The sequence below is a fragment of the Danio rerio genome, chromosome 23, assembly GCF_052040795.2.
Source record: "Danio rerio strain M-AB ecotype USA chromosome 23, GRCz13ab, whole genome shotgun sequence".
NCBI classification, from domain to species: domain Eukaryota; kingdom Metazoa; phylum Chordata; class Actinopteri; order Cypriniformes; family Danionidae; genus Danio; species Danio rerio.
The window spans coordinates 29727426-29747170 of record NC_141043.1 but is presented as its reverse complement, the minus strand read 5'-3'; the positions used below and the strand labels follow the sequence as shown (position 1 = coordinate 29747170).

The 19745-nt window shown below is 34.2% G+C and overlaps 1 protein-coding gene and 1 long non-coding RNA gene across 3 annotated transcripts; one reads left to right on the top strand and one right to left on the bottom strand.

Moving 5' to 3' along the window:
* The first annotated feature begins 1104 nt into the window (after positions 1–1104).
* Positions 1105–6002, top strand: LOC141380501 (uncharacterized). Its single transcript, XR_015523678.1, has 4 exons — positions 1105–3142; positions 3222–4253; positions 4369–4489; positions 5636–6002. It is a non-coding gene; the product is annotated as an uncharacterized LOC141380501 (long non-coding RNA).
* Positions 1466–18461, bottom strand: zgc:158263. Of its 2 annotated transcripts, NM_001080679.2 has the most exon segments (13): positions 1466–2021; positions 3937–4259; positions 4339–4535; positions 7513–7616; positions 9272–9377; positions 9552–9704; positions 11992–12066; positions 12204–12349; positions 13124–13187; positions 13702–13830; positions 13929–14066; positions 15802–15897; positions 18072–18461. In NM_001080679.2, coding segments are annotated over 13 exon segments (1725 nt in total). In that variant the 5' UTR covers positions 18205–18461; the 3' UTR covers positions 1466–1960.
* Positions 18462–19745: the final 1284 nt, after the last annotated feature.

Below are 19745 nucleotides of genomic sequence, written 5' to 3'. Positions count from 1 at the left end.
AGTCAGAAAATGCCACAAATGCCAAAAAGATGACCAGAGCTTGAGGAATGTCTTTCAGGCTTGAGCATTTCTATCTCAAGACCAATATGTAGACAGCAAATTGCATTATATTTCTCTTAAGGAAATTGATTTTAATTTATCTAAATAATCTCTGAGAAGTTTCAATCTGAATTTAAACTCTTTCATAGCACTGAGATGGCTCTGATATGGTTTATGAATGAGCTTTTAAAGTATTCTGACTGCATCTGTGTTGATCCTGTGTTGCTGGATTTATTGATACATTTTCTGACCCTGTCTTTCTTGCTTGGAGCACATTGTGGGCTCACAGGGAACAGTTTTGTACTGGTTCAGGTCTCATTCATTAGATCGGTTTTCTCAGTTTTATTTGAGGATTAAGGATCATCTATAGCTGAACCATGGAGTTTCACAGGGTTAAATTGTTGGTCCTTTTCAGTTTTTCCTTTACATATTCTCAGGAATTATAAACCTTCTTTTCATATTTATGCTGTTGACATTTAGATTTATTTGTCGTATTTGAGCGAAGCAAAAACTTATATCCTTTCTTCTTTTCTCTCTTTGATTTGGAAAAAGTGGTCCATGCTTTTATTTTCTTCCCCTTTGAACTCTGTAATGCTCTGGTGGCTCAAAGTCAGCTAAGTCAAGACTTCAGCTGATCCAAAATGTGACTGGTTACTTTTTAACTGGCGTATCCCTCAAAGTGGAACTGGGGAAAGGGGGGGGGGGGGGGGCAAATAATTCTGACTTCAACTGCATATTTTTGTTATAGCAGTACTTATTATAGTAGTTATTATTGTAGTTTTTTTGTTATAGTAATAATAGTATTATAGTAGGCGATTTGTAGCTTTGCAAGAAAGCATGTTAAAATAAACATTACCTTACCTTATACCTCAGCCCTGATACAGATCATACATTGCTAAAAAAAAAAAGCTGATCTTTTAAACCTAAGCATTGTTTATTCAGATGTAAACTGACAGTGATGTTAAATCATGTATTCCCATCAACCTGTCACTTAGAAGCAGATGATTTGATAAGAAAGAGTGGTATTCTTCAGTCAGGTAGTTCACCGATTTCAGTTTTTTTTTTAACCTAGGAAAACAAAGTATAATTATTTGTATTATTTTAATTACAGAATAGATTATCTTGTTAGTTTGATGGAGTAGTTTTTTTTTCCCACAAATTCATATTTATATCAAACAAAGCTGTTTAAAGTCATATAATCGTTAATTTGTTGCATTTTATTAAAGATAAATTCAGTCTTTCTCTATTTATACAAGTATGAATAAATGTATCAGTATCACAGTGTCATGTATGCAAATTATGATTAAGCAGCATTATCACAGATCAATTACACTATTGTGGAAAAACAAAAGCATTGGTTGTATGTTGGTAGCTAACATTTAAATATATTGTGTTTTTAATGTATCTTATAATAAGAATAGTAAAATTAAGTTTTGAAAAGATGCTTTATTGGGGAAAACACATACTAATAAATCGTCCTGAACGAACACATTCCAGTTGCACTGTAAGAATGCTGACTGGAATGAGTCCACTCCCTTAAAACACGTCTGTCACTCCCCGTCTGTGACTGTCACTCCCATGTACAAGCCCAAGAGAGAATGTGGTGTCTCCAGAACAAATAGGACAACTCATCACTTATGTTCTGGAGTGACAGGTGCAAAAATTCTTTAAAAAACAGCAACAAATAGCATAGCTCAGTTTGCACTCTAATATTGCATAAATAAGTTTTCTGCTCTGCAAAAAAACGTAAAATCAATTGAATTATGACAGATCGGATTTTTTTTTTATTAAAAAATATATTGTAACATTTGAAATATCTTCCAAATGACATCACTGCTCTGCCTTATGCAGGACATTCACTCTGTGCATCCCTTTTCTCATCTTTCATATTATTTGCATGGTATTTCATCTTCTTTAGGTATTAAGCTCTTGTTGAATCCTCGATGCCCCTGGCGAAGAGCCGCACCAGCTGACCGTGTATTCTGTGAAAGGAAGGAAAACATTCAAATGAAGAACATGTAAAGGTTTTGGTTTAAAACGCATAATCATTTATGATATTGATATCATTAACTATGATCTGCTCGTATCACTAGCCAAATCATTAAGCAAATGCTAAACCTATCAAAAGTTTGTGGTCGGTGGAGTGTTTTGCTTGATTTTTGTTTAAAGAAGTCTTTTATGAAGGATGATATCTATGATGAAAGTGTATTTTTTAGAATGGTTGTAAATGTTTTAGGAACACTATCGAACAACATCACTTAATTTGTTTTGTTCAAATGAAAAATGATGAAAAAAATTTACAGTATCAGAATCCAACTTGAGCAGAAAACTACAAATCTGAAGTTTGTGCTTTTTAATCAAAAGAAATGGAGTCCAGTATAATTAGTTTATTATGCAACCAGATCAGATATAATACAAAATAAAAAAAACAATTTGTAAATTCAAAACACAATTCTTAAATACAACACAATTTGTGAGTTCACAAGTTAAAATCATAAATATTTTTGCCAAATGAATTGAATTTGTTATGAACGTATTTAGGACTTACAAATCGAATTTGTTCATTTTTTGATTGCGTTTGAAATTAACAAATTGGATTTGTTTGTTTTTTAATTGTTTTGAATTTCTAAATCGAAATTGTGTATTTTTTTAAATTGTTTTGGATTTACGAGTTGGATTTGTGTATTTTTGAATCGTGTTTTGGATTTCTGAATCGAATTTGTGTATTTTTGAATTGTGTTTTGGATTTACGAGTTGGATTTGTGTGTTTTTGAATCGTGTTTTGGATTTACAAATTGGATTTGTGTATTTGAATCGTGTTTTGGATTTACGAGTTGGATTTGTGTATTTTTGAATCATGTTTTGGATTTATAAGTTGGATTTGTGTATTTATGTATCATGTTTTGGATTAACAAGTTTGATTTGTGTATTTTTGAATCATGTTTTGGATTTACGAGTTGAATTTGTGTGTTTTTAAATCATGTTTTAAATTCACCAATTGGATTTGTGTATTTTTGAATCGTGTTTTGAAGTTACGAATTGGTTTTGTGTATTTATGAATGGTGTTTTGAACTTACGAATTGGATTTGTGTATTTATGAATGGTATTTTGAACTTACAAATTGGATTTATGTATTTTTGAATCGTGTTTTTAGTTTACGAATTGGATTTGTGTGTTTTGAGTTGTGTTTTGAATTTACGAATTGGATTTGTGTGTTTTTAAATTGTGTTTTGAATTTACAAATTGGACTTCTTTGATAATAAATTGTGTTTTGAACTTCCAAATTGGATTTGTGTATGTATAAATCCTGTTTTGAACTTACGAAGTGGATTTTTGTATTTTTGAATCGTGTTTTGGATTTGCGACTTAGATTTTTGTATTTACAAATATTGTTTTGAACATACAAATTGAATTTTGTTAATGTGATGTGTTATAGATGTATAAATTACATTTTGTAAATGCATTATTTTTGAGACTGATCTGGCTCCATAGTTTTTCCTCAATTTTTATTTTATCCGTACTTTTTCTTCATTCCAGTTTAATGAATGAAAAATACGTAATCGAAAAGAATAAAGCATGACTGCCAGAGCAGCTTTGCAGATTTAATTCATGTGTTCATGTCCAGATATAGTGAAATGACACACATACTTCATATTTAAGTCTCTTTTTGTGGTTTGATATTCATAAGCATTTTACCATTTCATCAATGTATTTTTGCATGGTATCGATGTTATTGCACATTGGTGCTGGATAATTATATAGTTATTTTTAGAGTTATGATTTTTTTTTGGTGTGGTACTATGTTTAAATGGCTTGTTTAGTGTACTATGACTTTTTTGGACATGTTGGCTATGACTTTTCCAACTGATTATCTCTGAACTGACCATGAGACAATACCTGCAAGAGATCTCAGTCTGAGGCAGAATTTCTCCATCACAGTTCCACACTGATACTGAGCGAGGTTTAGTACAGCAGGGCCCGCACACAAAGCCTGGTCTCTTGAATCTACTGGTTGAAGTTGCTTTCTCTTTCTGACCCGTGAGATGCTGCTGTGAATGACCTGCAATGTTATTACTGCAGAGTTTCCCAGGATCCTCCAGTACTCTCTCAGCGGAGCTCTGAATTTTCTCTTCCTCCTCCTCAAAGTCCTCTTCTTCTCCAGGTGGTAGAGAAAACCGAACTGCCTTGACACGATGGACTTCAACAAATGGCAGGTCAAACTGAAATTGTAATTTAGAGATGGATCAGACTTTGTTTCTGACTGATTCGAGAGTGTCATTGTAAATCTTTTGGTTTTACCTGATCCTGTTTGTTTGTGTGCCTGTGCAGGTATGTGAGAAAGCTTAGAGGGTTAGTGTCTCGCACAAGGATGAGGTCTGCTGTCCCATCGGCCAAGTGAGCGGATGGCGAAAGACCCTTTGGGCTTCGTGGACATGAGCTTGACACACACGTAAGAGAGATGCACTTGAATGTGCCTTCAACAGTCACCCATTCACCTGAGATAAAACAATGATAAAGGGTTAAGTATCCAACAATCATCTATCTAATTCTTGACTTAGTAATCAACAACTGAATTTTGTAGGTTTATTGCAACACATTTGGGATTGTATTAAGATGCTAAATACAGAAAGTAAACAGAAAATGGAGTCTAAAACATTCTGCATGTTCACTTTTAAACACTACCAGAGGTTCATCTTTTATGTGTAGAAAAAAAAACTAATTTACGTTTACACACACCGGATCCACTGTGTAAAACATATGCCAGAGTAGTTGGCGGTTCATTCCGCTGTGGCAACCCCTGATAAATCAGGGACTAAGCAGAAGGTATACTGAGTATTACAAATAAATGGTACTTTATTGGCAACAATGGTTCCATGAAGATCTTATAACATCTATGGAATCCTTTTTTTCCCCTACTGTCAAGCTAGGGTGCGTTTCCAACAACCATCGTTAGCCAACTGTGGTCGCAAGTTTCGTCATTACAAACATAAATTGTTGATTTGGTGTTTCCCAAATCCATCGTTCCAAGAAACATTCACAAACTGCATTGCAAAATTGTATGATTGCAACTACACCTCTGGAGCTGTAGTTAGAAACATAGTTCCTGGCTGTGTTCTATTCCCAGTTATCCCCCAATGCCCTAATCATTTAGCACATTCTTACATTTATACTTGGAATTAATAAAAAACAAAAGCATTAAAGTCATAACTCTTGGGTGTAATTTGCCTTCAAAGTATTTTTACAATTCAGTTTTAGCGATCTTCATGTTTACAATTGCTCTCCCTTCGCAGTGCACTTTAAAAACATTGATGTCATTTTGAACACAGCTGTGGCTCATGACGAAAGCTATAGGTGACCTATTATTTAAAAGCGGAATTTGTTACGTCTCTTGTGAAAACAAAAATAAAACACAGCATACGTTAATGCTTTTAATTTATAGTGGATTATTTATTAAAGGGCACCTAGGTTACCCCTCTTTTCAGATTTAATATGTGTTTTGCATCTCCAGAATGTGTATGTAAAGTTTCAGCTCAAAACACCCATCACATTTTTCATTATACTTTTTACAAGATTCTCTTTTATAAATTTTTACCAGGGGGCTGTTTTGTCAAACTGCGCCTTCAAGGCTAGTCCTCCCCGCCCATCGTTTCTACGTGCATTTCTGCGTCTCCTCCCTCGGCTGCATCAGACAACAAACAGACTTAAAGGAAGAAGACCTCATGTAGCGTTTGTGAGAAATACTACAGTAAGAACTTTACCAATGAGTATTTGTTGTGAAGATGCATCAATGAGTCACACACAATGTCAATGTACAAAGTTCTCTCTCTCACACACGCACACGGACAGACAGATAGTGTTTAGCTTTTTGCACGCAAATGTGATAGAATACAGCTTAATCTCCACTGCGGTGTGGATATATGTTATGTTAATGTAGAAAATAAAACTGATTTAACATCCACAAACCGGGATTGAAGCGTCTTCCTTTATAATTTTTCTGACAAGCGGCTGTGCTGAAGTAAATCACTGTACTTCATGACACACGTGCACTATTTTAAAACATTTTAAACATGTGAAACTTACTCTTGATCGCATTTGATGATGATTGATGATCCTAGCAAACTGAACAGACCTTTTATTCCTGGTTGCTTTCAGCACCTCTGGTCGTGTTTGTATGATTATACACAAGACTACCAGGACATGTTACAACGCAAAGCTGTCAATCAATTCGGTGGGCGGGAGGACCCCACTCCTATGTCAAGTTGCGGTCGGTCTGAAAACTGCTCTAATTGATCCACCGTTTTTATGTTGTTAAATTGAAAGAGGAAAAAGGACTAAGTGTGTTTATATCACCCCAATATGACGGTCTATACACTATATCTACACATGTCTGTCCAAACAGCTTGAAAAGTAGATTTTTCACCATAGGTGCCCTTTAAGTATCTGTACTGTATATGACATGGGCCTGTTGGTTAGAACATTTCTACACTGGTTTGCATGTGTCACATTGTAAAAGTAGACTTTTAAATAATAATAATAATAAATAAACAATATCCTACTTTATAATAATCATCATCATTAATATTTTTTGTTAAAGTAGGATTTTTTCTTAATAAATTTCCTAATAAATAATAATCATAAAATTACATTTCTTTATAAATAACCTCATTTTATATATATATATATATATATATATATATATATATATATATATATATATATATATATATATATATATATATATATATATATATATATTAGAATGTGTTAGCTTTTGTATTTAATTTTTTTGTTTTAGAATAGAATATGGAATATTCTCAATGATATTTGTAAAGGAAACACAGGCCTTTTATGTTTTTACCAAAACTAATATTGGATTTTTTTGTAAGTGCGTGTAAAACAGTATTTGCACAAAGAAATTATGGGGTTCTTCTCATAATGGAAAATCGTCTTTTAATTCTGCAAAAATGTTCTTCACAGTTGAAAAGGATTATTTAAATTATGAATATGTTCTCCACATTATAAAACAATGTTTTTTTTCTGGTGCCTTTATTTTTGGAGTTTAGAGTTAATGATCATGTCAAATGCATTTGAACAGCTAAAAAGACCAACTACTCTTCATCTACTGATGAACAACATCACTCCTCAACACATGATGAACAAGTACATTTAGAATCATAGTTTCCTTCCATAACCTTCTAATGTGAGATACAATAAACACCAGAGAAAAAATGGAAAAACAATACATGTTAATACCAGGTGGAGACAGCAATACATCTTAATAGGCTGTGATCAAATCATAGGAAAAATGTATGATGGAAACTGGGCCTTCGGTGCTAACATGACAACCGTCAGATAAAAACATACAACATATGAGGCCTACTGAGGCACATAGCACATTGGGATCCCAGTAATGGGGTCTCTGATGAAATGACACAGGCAGTAATTATACAGACAGGGAGCGGATGGTCTTACCCTCTAACTCTGTGCTGTATTGGCTCACATTAGAGCTGTAGAGGGAGGTGGAGCTGTCAAAGTGGGGAAACAGCCGCTCTTTGCTCTCTGAACACACTCGGCATCTGTACATATATATACAAACATACTTATTTAGAATAATAATTATTTATAAAAAAATAAATATATATTAGTTAAGTATATTATTTTTAATATTATTATATAAATTTACTTATTTTCATTTACTGACATGTTTTATATTTATTACATAAGGTTACTAATTAATTTGGTCAGACTTTATTTAAAGGTTCAATTCTCGCTATTAATAAACCATTAACTATGAGTTTTGCCTCAAGCAACTCCTAATTTGCTGCTTATTAATAGTTAAAATAACAGTATGGGATGTGGAATCTGCACTTTAAGTACAAATAAGCAGCCAAAATCTTAAAAATAGCCAGGTAGAGTAACAAGCCATTAGTTAATAGTGAAAATTGGTGCTTAAACTAATGTGTTATCATTAATTTTTAATTGTGAGTGTGTGTGCGTGTATATATACAATTTCATAATAATATAAGTATAATTTGATTAAACAAAAACATAGCAATATGTTGTACATTTTTTTTATTATAAATGTAGTCTAGCACTTAGGGAAAAAGGTGCGAGTACCCCGGAGTGCATTACATATTTCATCATTACAACATGCATGCATTGTGGTTCTCTTGTAAAAGCACGTCAGGCATCCATGTGGAAGTAAAGATATGTATTAAATAAACTTGTACATTTTTGGCGCATAAATTATTATTATCATATTAAACCACATACATTACTTGTACCATACAGATTACTTTAAAGACTACTTTTGGATTAATTTTACATAGGCTGTTTCTCATTTCTAAGAACGCAGAGAACAAACTTGCACTCTTGTAAAGACCAGTCTTGCCAGGTGTCCTCGGAAGAACGAACTCAGGAGACTGCGAGGGCAGAGAACGCGTCCTGTGAGAAATGAGATGCTGCGTTCTTACTGATGGTCACACGACCTTCACGCGTTTTAAATAGCAAATTATTTAAACAGTGCAGCAATTATAAAACGATTTATTGTTTTCCCCCTTTTCAAAATATATACTATGCATAAAAGCATTGAAGCTTTTAGGTGAACAAAGTTTCAGTGGAGGGGCAGAAATGTATGTGTTATTACTGTTATAACTGAAAGAATAACACATTGTTGTACACCAAAATTAGGCTGATATATCATGGAATATTCCTTTAGGTTAGCTGTCTTTGCTTTTTCTTTTAGCACTTCAGCAGCTTCTTTTCCTCCATTAGAGATAATATTGCTTAAAAACAGTCCCACAGGCATATTCCCACATGTGTTATGTTGATGAGGGAACTGCTTACAACACTTCATTCCCTAAAGATCAGATCATAGAGATGCAAAGAACCAAGAACCCAGCCAAATACACTCAACAAATCCATGCTTACTGTTACAGTATCAGTGTGAACTCTGCCACCAGCATAGCAACTATATCAGCCATTTCTGTGGGATTGGTTTCTGTGTATGTACCTTTAGTCATATCTTTTCCGATTTCTCAGAATTTTGAAGTGTTGCTTTATTTTTAGCCACCCAAGTTAAACCAAGGTCACAGACAGAACAGGAATTACTGACCATACAAATTGAACTATTTGTATTATAGCTTATATATATATCAAAGCCATCCACTTATATCTAAACAAAATGCTTCTGATGTAATATTGAGGTAAAAAGATTACAGCATATGTTTACCCTGAGAGACAGCGAGTGTTGTCCCGTGGGCTGGAGATTTGGGAATCAGAAGGGAGATATTGCACTAGTCCCGAATAGCTTCTGTTACACATGTAAACCATACAACCTACAATGAAAACAAACATATATGGAAATAAATGAGCACAAAGAATGTATTAGATTTATGCGAAGGATCGAGAGTTAACATATTACATCCCTATAGTGTTTTCTATAACCCTATTAGAGAATGGAGTGTTAAACTATCTTTTTCGACTGATTTAAAGACACATGTCCATCATACCTGCATAATCATATCGGAGAGGGCCCATCCAGCGGTGCCTCTCACTCTCTTCCAGAACATCGCCATAAAAACCATAGCCCACCAGTGAAACGGAATAACGCACCACTGTGGACTGATCATGAACAGAACACACATCCAGAGGCTGAGAGTCTCCTGAAGAGTGAAACAAGGAAAAATTAAAGCTATTTAATGCAGTTTATAACAAGCTATTATTTTTGTGTTGAATGAAATGCAAATGTGTATAGTACATTTTCTAAATGCAGATAGCTTTAGTCTAACTTTAAATACATTTGTTTATGTTTGTTGTTTATAGTGAATGTGATTTATAATTGGTTTGTTTCATTTGATTTTAACAATTTGTTGTGTAGAAATTTTGACTTGATGCAACTTCTATTCATCATTCAGGTTTAACATTTTTTTAAATGTAATATTGCTGTTTTTTAAACAAATCTCATTCATTAAGATTTTAAAAGTTCAGATCTTTTTTTTTTCTATGTTCTATTATATTTTGTTGTACAATGGCACACTATATTTCTTAAACACGTTTTGTATATTTTTAAAAAGTTCCAAGAAATAAATTTAAAGAAATTAAACTGTCCAGACATTAGACACAATGGCATTGTCTTAAAAATAAGTTATGAAAGTTCTGCATAAAGTTGACCAGTGGTGGGAAGAGTACTGAAAAATCATACTCAAGTAAAAATACCATTACTTGCCCAAAATGTAGTGCAAGTATCTGTTGTAAATGTTACTAAAAGTATGAGTACAAAGTAGCCCGTTAAATAGTACTCGTGAGTATTACCAAAGAGTATAGAATACACAAGACGTCTCACTCATATACTTTTGAATGGTGAAAAATGTAACAGTCAGTATAGGGAATGAAGCCCAGCCTTCTAGTACAGGAGCCAATCAGGGATTGCTATATAGCAAATAAAGCCCGCCTTCTTGTACAGGAGTCAATCAGCGATCGCTGTAAAATGACAATTCTTGGAGGGAGGGGCTTGGACTAGGCATGAGTTTCTGCAGATTTTGTGTGATACGAACATTTAGAAAGGAAACTAAATAGACAGTTGTTGTAATTTTATTGGTTATTCATATTATTTAATTTAATCTTAATTTTGGCAAGTAGTTTTGGAGAATTTGATGTTTCCGCATTCAAACAGAATGCCCGAGCATACTGCCCAAGAGGCGTTTCAAAGATGGTCGACGAGTAAAATGACTTGCCTTCAAAGGACTTTGGTATTACGCTGTAAAAAGCTGATGCATTTACATGTATTTTGGGCATGTGTGTAAACCTAACATTCTGTTGTGCATTTAGTTATTGTTTCATATGTTCACACTTAGATATTGCTTTTAGCAGGTTTAACATGCTGTTACGGGAGAGACCCCTGAGCTCAGAGCTCCCGCCTGGTCAGTTAGCATGTAAGGAGGTCCGAGATCAGATAGTTCTCAAGAGCTCCCCCTGGTAAAGCAGGAAAAGGAGGAGATGGGGTGGAAGGGGGGATTCTTCCAAAACGACAAAGGCAGTAGGGTGAAATCGGTCTATTTATTGTAGACTTGGATCAATCTGATTGGATTATTACTGATTACGGATGAGGGACTAGCCGTGATCAATCATATCACATGCTGCTCTCGAAATTAGTTTGTAAAACTTCACTTAAGTCATCAGTCATCATACAGTTGACATCTCATCAGTGACATGCAGTCTAATCAGTCTCTTGGTCATTATGTGTACATATTTTGGACTTCTTCTTGGACACTTTTAATGCTTCCAAACAGTTTGTTGCATTCATAAATAGCCCATGTCTTAAGGTAGTTCAGTATGATGTGATTGACTTTCTATATGCAATTTGATCGGATGAGAATTACAGGACTGATTTTTCCAATCTCCACAGACAGGGAAAAATAAAGTAGTGACTGCAGGTTGAAGACAAGTAGTGGAGTAAAAGTACCGATTCAGCACTAAAGATGTACTCAAGGGAAAGTAAAAGTACACATTTTTAAAACTAGTTAATAACTGACAATTTCTGAGAAAAAAAAGTCAATTACTTTTGAGTATTTGTAAATTGTTACTTTACGCCACTGCAGTTGACACTGTTGCCATGTAAATCCACAAAATTTAAGACCACATTTTTTTATCTTAAAAGTAAATTATACAATGCTGCTGGAAGGGTAGCAGCTGCATTAAAAACAGTATTACCACTAGAGATGAGAAAGATCATTATGTATATAGTTTTTTAAAAATGTAATAAAATTAGCTTATGTTCGAAATTTTACTTAAGGTTGCTGTCCTGGGGGTCAGGTTGCAATCTTCAGATAACTGTGCCATTCACACTCATTACAGCTCTAATATAAACTTTGTTGTTATATTGTTTTTACTGTCTGTTCCATTTTTCTGCAAAACTTTACAGACACTCGTTAAAGATGACATGTGGATTACCAATGATGATGTGCAGTGCCGATGTCACAGGGTCGTTTATGCCCACTGTAGTGAAACACACACAGTCTGTAGAGCCTGTGGACAAGAGCGAAACATGGAAAGGTAAATTAGCACTCACTATCTCGACCGTGCATCTGAATGACATATAAACAGACCACAATAACCACCCTTTTCCGCACACACGTCAGTCACAGCACTATGCAAACACTTACCTGCTGGAATAACACCAATGTGGAGGTCACATGGCTGCAGCATTGCAGTAAGATCATTTTCTGAAACTCCCGCCTCCTGTTGCGTTCGTCCAATCACACCATGAAGCAACTCACTGAACATTCCGTCTCCGCCCACACATATCACTCTGAATAGAAAAAAAAGATATATAATTGTAGACATGAATTGAGCTTCAGAACCTAAATTTTGAGTATTGTCTGTAGGCTTGCTTGAAATATAGTGACACATAGTACTTTAGTGGTATTAAGGACCGTATCCAGCAAAATATTTATTGCTTTTGTATGTTTTTTTTTTTTTTTTTTTTTTGCAACAACATTTGGCAACAATGCATTGGCCGCCCTTATTAAACTGACAGTTGGCAATAATAAAAACACAATGTATGAACAGTTCATTGCTAAGCAAACCACATTTGCCAAGACAATCACAATGATCATCATAATATTATCTTTATGAAACTCTGTAACATGCTTAAACCAGTAGTATTTAAAGTGGAAGTCATTCCAAGTTTAACAAATAATAATAAATCATAAACATTCATTAAACTTTTATATAAGTCATGTAGAGCAATTGTCGTCATTCGTACTCTAAATGTTTTTTAATAAAAAGTGTTACACATACAGATTGCTGCATGAAACAAATCAGTACATACTACATATATTCTATTTTTAATAAACATATATTCTACCATTAATAAAAAAAAAATTGAACAACCCCCAGACCTCACTAATTTCAAAACCCTGGCCGCAGTTATTTTGTGGTCTTTATGCAACACTTATGCTTAAACAACCAAAAAAAAACTCAGGGCAGGGCCCATGTCACAAGAATTTTTACAATAACTCTATTGTTATTGCACATTCCTAAATAATTTCTCAGAAGTAATGAACACTGAAGGGTAACTCACCCATCAAACCCTGTTAAGTCTTTCTTTAGGATGTAGTCTCTGGCCTGATTTGCTCGTTCAGTCACTGTAAAACACAAAAAAAAATCTGTAGTTTTATTTTGAAGCATTCTATATGCTTTAAAAAGGGGGAATTATACCCCTTCATTGTGGTTTCTTTTATTTCTTTTTGGCTTGAGCTTTAGTTGTTCTGTTATTTTATTTATTAATTACCCTAACCTGCCTAGTTAATTTAACCTAGTTAAGCCTTTTAATGTCACTTTAAGCTGTATAGAAGTGTCTTGAAAACATCTAGTTAGATATTATTTAACTTCATCATGGCAAAGATAAAATAAATCAGTTATTAGAAATGAGTTAAATGTGTTAAAAAAATACATGTATATTATTCGTGAACGTATATTATGTATTTATATATACACTTAACTCAGTCTTTCAGCCCTCTTCTCTAGTCTCGATAAAGATCTAGCAGTGTTACTTGAGAGCCGTATACCTGACATTCACGGTGTATCAGAGAGCATGCAGGGGGACACTTGATAACTGCTCAGTTATTGAACAGGACAGACAGAGTCTCAGTATCTTACCCACAACATGAGAGCTGATGCCAGCCAGCTCAAACAGAGGGGACACTAGAGAGTGAAAGATCTGCTTCCCCCTCTTCTTTCCTCCGAAAGGATTAATGAACACCAACAACCTGTGAGGACGCGAGGGGCCTGACAAAGGAAAAGTAGATGAAGGGAGAGATGTTAATGAGTCATTAGAGAATGGGTCTAGATGGATGACTAAGGGGATTATTTTCAGCTTTACATACTGTGGGTTTTGAGCGCGGTTCGGAGTTGAGTGATCCATTGATCCCGGACGGCCCGGCTAGGACAGCAGAACTGGGTCCTGCCCAGACTCCACGTCAGTCCTTGTGCGTTACCTCTGCTATTGCGATTCACATGGAATACTTGTGATTTGGAGAAACCAAAAACAAGGCTTAGTTTAATTTATAGAAGTTGTATTTGATCTATATGCAAAGAATATCATTCAACATGCCCCTTAAATCAAAATGGTGTAAGTATCAATATGTTAATCTTATAGTTAGCTCACCCAAAAATAAAAATTCCTTTTAATTGCTCGCCCTCAGATTTTTGGAACACAAATTAATGGTATTCTGGATGAAATTTTAGAGCTTCCTAATCCTCCATAAACAGCAATAATGACAACTTTTTCAAAGTCCAGAATAAATCCCAAAAAACATCCTCAAAACACACCATGCGCATTCACGAAAGAGCTGAACTCCTACTGTACATGTTGTGCTTGGTTTTACTGCTAACATACACATCGGATGCAATGCCAATGCGTTGTGCCAAACAAAAGAAGTTGCATGTGGGCATACGGAGTATATATCTGTGCACATTGCTTGTTAAAGCACTTCCAGTACTGACACTGAGGAGAATAAACTGATTAATATGATGAGACATAGTAGCTTCATATTATTCCTGATGAACCACTAACCACATGGCATGTTTTGGTATGTTTCTGGACTTAGAAGGACAATAGAGCATTGATGTATATGGAGGACAAGAGAGCTGTCAGATTTAATACAAAAAACCTTTATTTGTGTTCTAAAGAGGAATGAAGGGATTTGGAATGAAACAAGGGTGAGTAATTATTGACAGAATCTTTTATCTTGGGTGAATTAACCCTTTCAGGTAATCTATAAGCTCCTGTGCTTCAAAACAATCACACTTTGCATCCAAACTTGATTTTTTTCAATTACTCCAAAAATAATCCATCTTATGACTTCAATTGTGAGTCTCATCAGATCTTCTGACCAATGAAATGCTCTCTAGTATCTGAATCGTCCCAACCCTAACAAGATGTGGCTGAAGACACCTGTAATCTAAACTACTTTGCTCTTATTAAGGGCCAGTCCCACCTTGCACAATAACTATAAAATTAACAATCAGGACATTGTTTTGAAAATTGTTCTGAATGTTAAACCACAACAGAACTCAGACCACAGCTGTAATGATCGAGATGTGGAGAAACTATTTTGGCTGACTTTCATAAAGATATTTTTCCAAGCTAATAAAAGCATAAAGCAGAAATAAACAGACTGCTATCATTTGCTGGTGTGAACAAGAACAGTTATGATTGTATTTATAATTATCGTCCTATGTGTGTGGCCCTTAGTTGTAACAGTGTGATGACCTAAAAAAAATGGGTGTTAAAACGCACTTGCACACAGTCAGCATACAGACACGTAAGTCATTCAAAATTAAGTCTGCTACATAACTTTACAACAGCTATTTTATTTTTGTAATAAATCAGACAGTTTAAATAAGCTTGTAAATGTGAAATTAGTCTAGTATCATGTTAATGTCACAAAAACTGCCTCAGCGCAAGTGGATTATATGCGCGAATATACCTCTTATACTTATCATATACTTAAGAATATACTTATCAGACTGATTTGAATTATGCACTGATAATCGTACAATGGACTGGCTGTCATAAGATGCCAGATGCACTTTTGTTCATGAAATAAAACGCTATTGTTTTTTTAATGCTGTTTAAAAGAGAGGAGCTACTTGATATGTCCCACCTTCTCTTTATGTTTTAATTGAAATTACATCACACATCAAACAAAGCTGTGCATTCTGAGGCACTTAAGGGAGCCTTTAAAAAAAACTTACAAGTAAAATCAAGATCAGTGTCTTCTACTTTCTTCTGGGGTTGGATCTCAACTCGGCCTTCCTTCACCCCAATCACCTCTGACACTGGCACTGAAACTGAGAAAGGCATACACTTATCGCTCTTGCATAAGTCATGTACCTGTTTCTCATATTCTCTACTGGCATTCCACCATTCCCACTCAGGCCGTTCGTTCAGTTCAAGGTGTACTGTTTTTATTGTCATGCCTGGACTGTGCCGTTCAACTTGTTTTAAAGTCTTAACAATGCAGACACGTTGCTAGTTAGGAAGAACATTTAAAAATGATATTCATTTGTCAGTTGAGAACTGAGTGACACAGTGATATGCTTTTGATTTATTCCATCATATTCAGCTATATATTAGGTTAAAACAGAAGCTTTATTATAACACAAATTAATTAGTTATCAAGGGAACCATGCATATTTTGGATAGAACAATAAGTGACTTTTTAATTTTTGTCGATAATTATACTAATAGTAGTGGTGCGCCTTGTCAAATGATTACATTATGGTTAATCATCTATAAGTAAGAATAACTTAAGTGAAAGGTGCACTCTGTTAGTTTACATTGTATAGCTCTTCTTCCTCCATAAAATAATTAGTGACTGCAAATAAAAAATAAATTTGTTACCTATTAAAATAAATGTTATTGACTTGGCCTCATAGAATTGTAACCCACTGGAACTATTTGCATGACCAGGTTGATTTGGGGGCCCTAAGCAATTCTAGGTATGGGGCCCTAGCACTGAAACTCAAAACGTTCTCTGTATCAATAGATGCTTTTTTAGATAATTTTTTTTGTAAATAAACTGCATGTAAAAAAAAAAAAATTATATATATATATATATATATATATATATATATATATATATATATATATATATATATATATATATATATATATATATATAGCATATTTTGATATTTAAAGGAACCTTTATCTTTTCTATGTAAAATTGAATGCAATAAATTAACGTAAAAACTATATACAGTTAATTAGCCATTTTAGTTAGATTTAATATAATTTGTTTAAACTAATTTAATTCACAATCAATCAAACTAATAGTTTCACTATTTTCCATATAAATTGAAGAATTGCTGTTGCTGTCTTATCATGTCACAGGTGTTTCGGCCAGAAAGCAATATCGCAGAGATAGCTGTGTTTCATTGTTTGTCTTATTTTTACTTTTGTCCCCCAAAAGTTCTCAAAATCTTGAGTCGCAATGTCTTTAAACTACTCACACCTTGCCTATGTGCAGTACGGAAAGAATGTTCCACTATTCATGGGGGCCCCTGGTTTTGAAAAGAATAATGTTAAAATCTTAACATTTATAGACAGATTTTACAAAATATGACAGAAAATTTACAAAAGAGCTTTTGGTCAGGGGCCCCCTAATTCCCCAGGGCCCTAAGCAGCTGCATACATTGCATATTGTGTTCTAGTCTGCCCCTGTGCATGAATGTCAAAAATAACCAATTTTGCAGTTTATTTTTAGCTCAAAAACATTGTTATATTATTCTGGAGCTCTTTTATGGTAAGCTTTATGGTGGTCTTTTTTATTCTACAGTTATATCTCATTTATGACCTGTTAACTACAATTTGAGAACCAACCTGGAATTTTGGATTCTTATTTAAACCAAATAGACAAAAAAGTGATTTTAGAGGCAGATTATTGAAAAACTAAATAAAAAAAATTACCACAAACAACAGTTTGACTTGACCATGTTTTTTTTTTTTTTACTTATTTTCTTTACCACTGTTTAAATAAATAACAAAAGTATTGCAACAAAAAGGTATAAACGTTATAATTATTATTAAAGTTAGTACACGAGTTCATCACCGGCACAGCTGATCATGTGACGTCAACATGTCAGCGCCCATGAGGAGGTGATTTGCTTTTTTTTTTTTTTTTTTTTAAGATCTTTAAAAGTGATATTAATTTCTAATATTGGGCTAAGTAAGTAATGCTAAGTAATGCATATAATCCAACAATTAGCTACTATTCATTATGCATTTAAATAATTGTAGTTACTAATCTACATGTAAGAGTGACTTAAAGTAACACTCGCAGTTAGTAATCTACCTCAGCTCCATTACATCACGTCATGTAGCTTAATTATTTCATATAAGCAACAGGCACACCCATAACGTGACCTTCACTGCACGCTTTAGCTTTTAAAACAAACGTAGAACTACAAACAGGACACAAAAACGTAGAAATTGAACAATCATTCTCGAATAAATGTCGTACTTGTTTTCTTCTCCCGGTTCCCTTTATCGATCTCAGTCCAGCTGAAGTACCATCCGCTCAGGAAAGCCCTGTAGCGCTTATTACCGATCCACAGACTGGATTCTACTCTCACCGAATCCATATCCGTCTCCATCGCTACACTCCGATAGTTTCCATGGGCTATCTGTTGAAGCTCATGGTGCCACAAAGAGCGCTCAGTGTTAGTTAATCCATGCAAAAATTTCGAAGTTTAGTCTCACGTTTAAAGAAACAAATAGACCGTGCTAAAACAAATCAACAAACTTAAGTTAGTTTATCTGATAAGTTTGCCCAACTCCGTCTGCCTCGTTATCTCGTGCGAAGCTTATTTGACTGTTCGTGTTCGTTACTGGGTTTGTCTACAACAACTTCGCTTCTCTTTGAGGCTGCGCACCTGTCCTTGAAAAATTAGCATGCTCAACTCTCATTGGCTAAACTTAACATGAATATTCAGGATGTAACAGTAATTCGTTTTTTGTCAACTTTTTTGCCTATTTAAAACTTGACCATAAATGCAATATTTATTTACCCCTGTTTCATTAATTAAGTTAAATTTTTGTCACTGTAAATATGAACGGGGCTAATAAAAACCTATACATGATTATAAAGCAGTGAGGCCCAAGCTAGGACCCGCGGGCCAAAGTCGGGCCTTTTTATCATTTGATTTGGCCCGCCGGAGGGAAAAATTATTGGGAAGGGTTGGGGAATGCCTTTAACAGAGATTCTCATTTCTATTTTAATGTATCCTTTTGTTTATTTGTTGGTTTTATTGTTGAGCGACAAAAAGCAAACTGTAATTAAATGTATTAATTAAATGTTGTAAATGAATCAGATTTTTTTTTTAATGTACATACTATCACAACAAATAGGGGGAAAAGCAGAAGACATCAGCGTGCAAATCAAGGCAAATGCTGGTTCACCATGACTAGTGTATTTAGAATTGAACTCCATTGTTTTATAAGTGGAATTGATGGTATGGTTGTAATAAGCTTGTTAAAAATAATATACATTTTCGAAAACTTATAATGCATTAGTAGATACAATTGAAGTATCTTTATTGAAGTATATATTTTTTTCTATTTATTTTTTATTTTTATGAAATAAATGAGGAAATTACCCATGGTGACCTTAATGTAATATAGTTTGCTATGTTTACTTTCGGCCCACAACTCTCAATTACGCTTGGATGTTGGTCTTTCATAAGAAAAAGTTTAGGCATCCCTGTTATAAAGTTTTATAAATGCTTATTGTAAAGCATACTGCCGAAATACATAGTTCATGTTTGGATAGCCTGCTGGTAAAACATTAGATGTTTTTTTGTACTGTAAGCTCATCTTTGCATTTTCTTTTTAGTTTTTATTGTCAACATGCAGTTGGCGAGACTGGTATGACCAGACAACATGACAGTTAAAATGTTATGAAGTGTCTTTTTCAGTTAGCCTACAAGATGATCAACTCAGATTAGTCTGAAAATACATTTTAAACCTCTGTTGTCAAAAACAAACAAAAGTGTCAGTCTTGTTTGACTACTTTGAGAACGCCTTACTCATTATGAAGTAGCAGTTTGTTTCAGTGTTATTATTTCTTAAAGTTGACTTTCCTGAAAAGCTGTTTAACCCGATTGACTGCAAAACCACAATAGTCTCTGAAAATTGC